Source organism: Entamoeba nuttalli (genome assembly GCF_000257125.1).
Source record: "Entamoeba nuttalli P19 unplaced genomic scaffold asmbl_7094, whole genome shotgun sequence".
NCBI classification, from domain to species: Eukaryota; Evosea; order Mastigamoebida; family Endamoebidae; genus Entamoeba; species Entamoeba nuttalli.
In genome coordinates, this window is record NW_008578434.1 from 1,833 (window position 1) to 5,506 (window position 3,674).

The following is a 3,674-nucleotide window of genomic DNA, read 5'->3' on the forward strand; positions in this document are numbered from 1 at the left end:
CTGTGTATTAAGATGACATTATTTGTCATTAAAATTTTTGTCAAAATTACAAGAAGTGAAAATAAAAAGAACCAAAAAAAAATGATTTGTTTCGATTAAATTCAATAGAATATACGAACTAACATCAACGTACTACCATAAATTATTCATAATGTAATTATACAAAAATGTAGAAAACGAAAAGAATATAAAGATAATATTTCAAGAAAAAATTATAATGGAAAATATTTATAGAAAAAGAAATGAAAAACTTAGAAAGATTAAAAGAATACTATGAACACATTAATACTTGTATTTATTATAACTTCATTTGGAAAACAATGTAATGAATATAAAGAAACACAAGAAGACACTGTTGATAGTGCATTTGAATGTATTAATACATTTAAAACCACCGAAAAAGAAAATGTCGATATTATTACAGGATTAAAAGAATTTTTAGAATCCTATGTTTATAAAGACATATTAAAAAATCCTCCACAACCATCATTCTCTGACCATTATTATGAAAAAGTAGACATTGACTCGGAATTAAATAAAATAAATACAAAAACTACTCAGATGTACGACTTTTATTCTGAAATATACAAACTTTTAGTATTAACAAGAGATTCTCATTTAAGTTTTACAATTGATGAAGACATTAATACAGCAAAATTAGAATTAACGTATTTTTATTATTTTCTTCCATTTGTAATAAATATTGAACGTGACAAAAAAATGTATTTAATTCCAATAACGGAAATTGGTGGATTTAAAATTAAATATCAACAAGAACTTGTATATAATATGAATCAAGAAGTTAAAACAATCAATGGAAAAGACCCATTTACAATTATTCGAGAATTTGGAAAAAAATATATTGGATTAAAATGTCCACATGCACAATTTACACACAGTAAAGCAAGTCTTTCATTTGGAAGTTTATCTTCAACACCATTACCAAAAGATTATTTAAAAACACCAATAACAATTACATGGAAAAATGGAGTAAATATAACAATTTCTTATTCTATATTAAAAATTCAAAGTCATGATATAAGTACCAGAAAATTACTTAAAGGAGAACAACCTAAATATGGAATTAAAAGACCATTAATCCCACTTGAAATAAAAGAAAGAAATCAAATACATAACAGACTAAAAATAAAGAAAGAAATCAAAGAACAATATATTTCAGATGATAGAAACGTATATTGTTTATTTTCAGACAACAATATTAATACATTTATTATTGAATCATTTTATCCTGAAGAATCATATGTAAAATCATATGAAAAAACTATTTCAAAATGTATTGATTTATTTGATTCTAATAAGTATCCAATTCAAGTTATACTTCCAAAAAATGGAGGTGGAAATGCTATTTATTCTCAATGGGTACAAAAAATACTTGCATCATATGTTGATGTGAACGACATAGAATCAGGAAGAATATCTGAATTTACAGAAATTGTATTGAAAGCAGGTTATGGAAGTGTGTTATTTAATCCAAAGACATGTGAACAAAGAGAACAGTATGTTAATCCAAAAACACTTGGACAATGGTACACAAACCCAAGAATTATTAAATACGGTGATATTGAACATAAAGTTTCACAACCATCAAGTGAAAATTGGGAAGAAATGAAAGTAATGAAAAATAAAAGAAAACCAACAGAAATTATTATTTATACTGATTCATTTTGTTATTCTGCTTGTTCAGAAGTAACAAAAGGATTAAAAGAATGGGGAAGTGCTATTCTTGTAGGGTTTGATGGTGATCCTAATGGAAAAGATGATGAATTTGAAGTAGGTTTATCACCTACAGCCGTTATGAGTGTCAATGAAGTGTTAGAAGATAATATTTTTACCCATTATGGTTACGACTTAGGTATAAGTATTTTAGAGTCTTATAGATATAATTATAATTATAACGAAACTATTCCTAGAGAATTTTTACCTGATATTATTGATGAAAGAGTAAATATTTATGAATATTCTGATAGAAAGATTAATGAATTTGAAGATGAAACTAAAAGGATAATAGAGAAATATCAAACTAAATGTAATCCAAAAAATAAAAGACTGGTTAAAAGAGATGAGAAATGTGATCTTGAAATTAAAATACAACATGGACATGGTGGGTATGTATGTGGTGACAATGGTGAATGGTCTACAAAATGTGTATTATCTTATTGTGATGATGGTTATAAATTCGATTCTATCAATATGATTTGTATTCTTGATCCTTGTGAACATCAATTACCATCTTCAAGTGGTGTTTTCAATTCTTTCTCTTTAAATCTATCATTCTTATTTATCATTATTTTCTTATTCTTTCTTTAATTGATTCTTTTTTTTCTTTTGAATTTATCATCTCTTCTTTTTTTCTTTTTTATTCATTTTTTGTTGTATTTTCAATTGACGTTTGTTGTTTATAACCTATTCATACTTTGTTGTTAAACTTTTTCTATTTAATACTATATTTTCATTTTTAATATTTGAAATGTTTGCTAAAATATTCTTTTTGATTTATTCTATTCTTTCTTTTCTTATTCTTTTGTAGTTTCTAATTGTGTTTGTATGTTTATTATTTCTTTTATTCTTTATGCATTTATTTATTTATCATTTCTTATTTCATTTAATTTATCATTTTGACGCTGTGTCAATCATTTCGTTTATAATAAAATACGTTATTTGGAATATAATTATTGTTACTGGTTGAAATGAATCTGATTGAAAATGAAAATATTGTTTGTTTAGTGATTATTATGAAGGTGTTTTATTTATGTCGATTTATCATTATATTACCCTTTCATTTCTTATTATCTTTATCTTTGTTAGTATAATATTATTTATTTGTGTTTGTTTTATTTTCTTTTTCTTATTTGTTTCATTATATCATATTATAATTTATTCTTTTATCATAACACTTATTTATTGAATTTTTTTCTCTTCTTTATTGTTATACGTATTTCCATTTATTTTTTATTTCTTGATATTCTTTTCTTTCTCTTTGTTCTATTCTAATCCTTGTTTGGTTCTTCTTCTTTTATTTTGATGGTTGTTTTTATTCTTTTCTTTTTCTATTCTTATTGTCCTTTTCTTTCTTTTTCTTTCTTTTGTTTCATTGGTTATTATCTTTCCTATTATTCTTCATTATTTGATTTTTATATGTCATATCTAGTTATTTCACTTCTGTATCTTCTTTTCTTCTCTGTGCACTATCCGTTCTTTTTATTATCTTTTTATTTGTTGTTATTTTCTTATGTTTTTTCCTTACTGTGTTTCTTTATATTTCTATTCTTTTAATTATTTCTTTTCTTGTTCTTCTTTCTTTCTTATATTTCATATGAGGGTTTGTTCTTTCTTATTCATTTTCTATTTCTTATTTATTGTTGTCGAGTTGTATTTATTTTTATTATTTCAGTTATGTTGAATTACTTGTTTATATGCATTTCTATTCAGTTTGTTTACATCTTTTCTTCCGTGGTTATTCTTCTTTCTTTCCTCTTTCATATTTATCTCTCATCCTTTTTTCTTCTTCACTTATATTCATTTCCAGTTTTATCATATATCTTCTACTTTCTTCTTTCTATTTTCTTCACTTCTATTCTTGAATAGTCAACGAAAAAATCAAATAATAAAAAAAGAAAAGAAAGATATAAAAAGAAGATAAAGATATAAAAGAA

General features: G+C 23.8%; 1 protein-coding gene across 1 annotated transcript; it reads left to right on the forward strand.

Annotated features, from left to right (window-relative positions):
* Positions 1–273: 273 nt before the first annotated feature.
* ENU1_164970 (hypothetical protein) lies at positions 274–2,328 on the forward strand (the record flags this gene model as incomplete). The annotated part of the gene is made up of 2 exons (XM_008860974.1): positions 274–1,198; positions 1,334–2,328. 2 exons carry the CDS (start codon positions 274–276, stop codon positions 2,326–2,328), a joined length of 1,920 nt encoding a protein of 639 aa, XP_008859196.1.
* Positions 2,329–3,674: the final 1,346 nt, after the last annotated feature.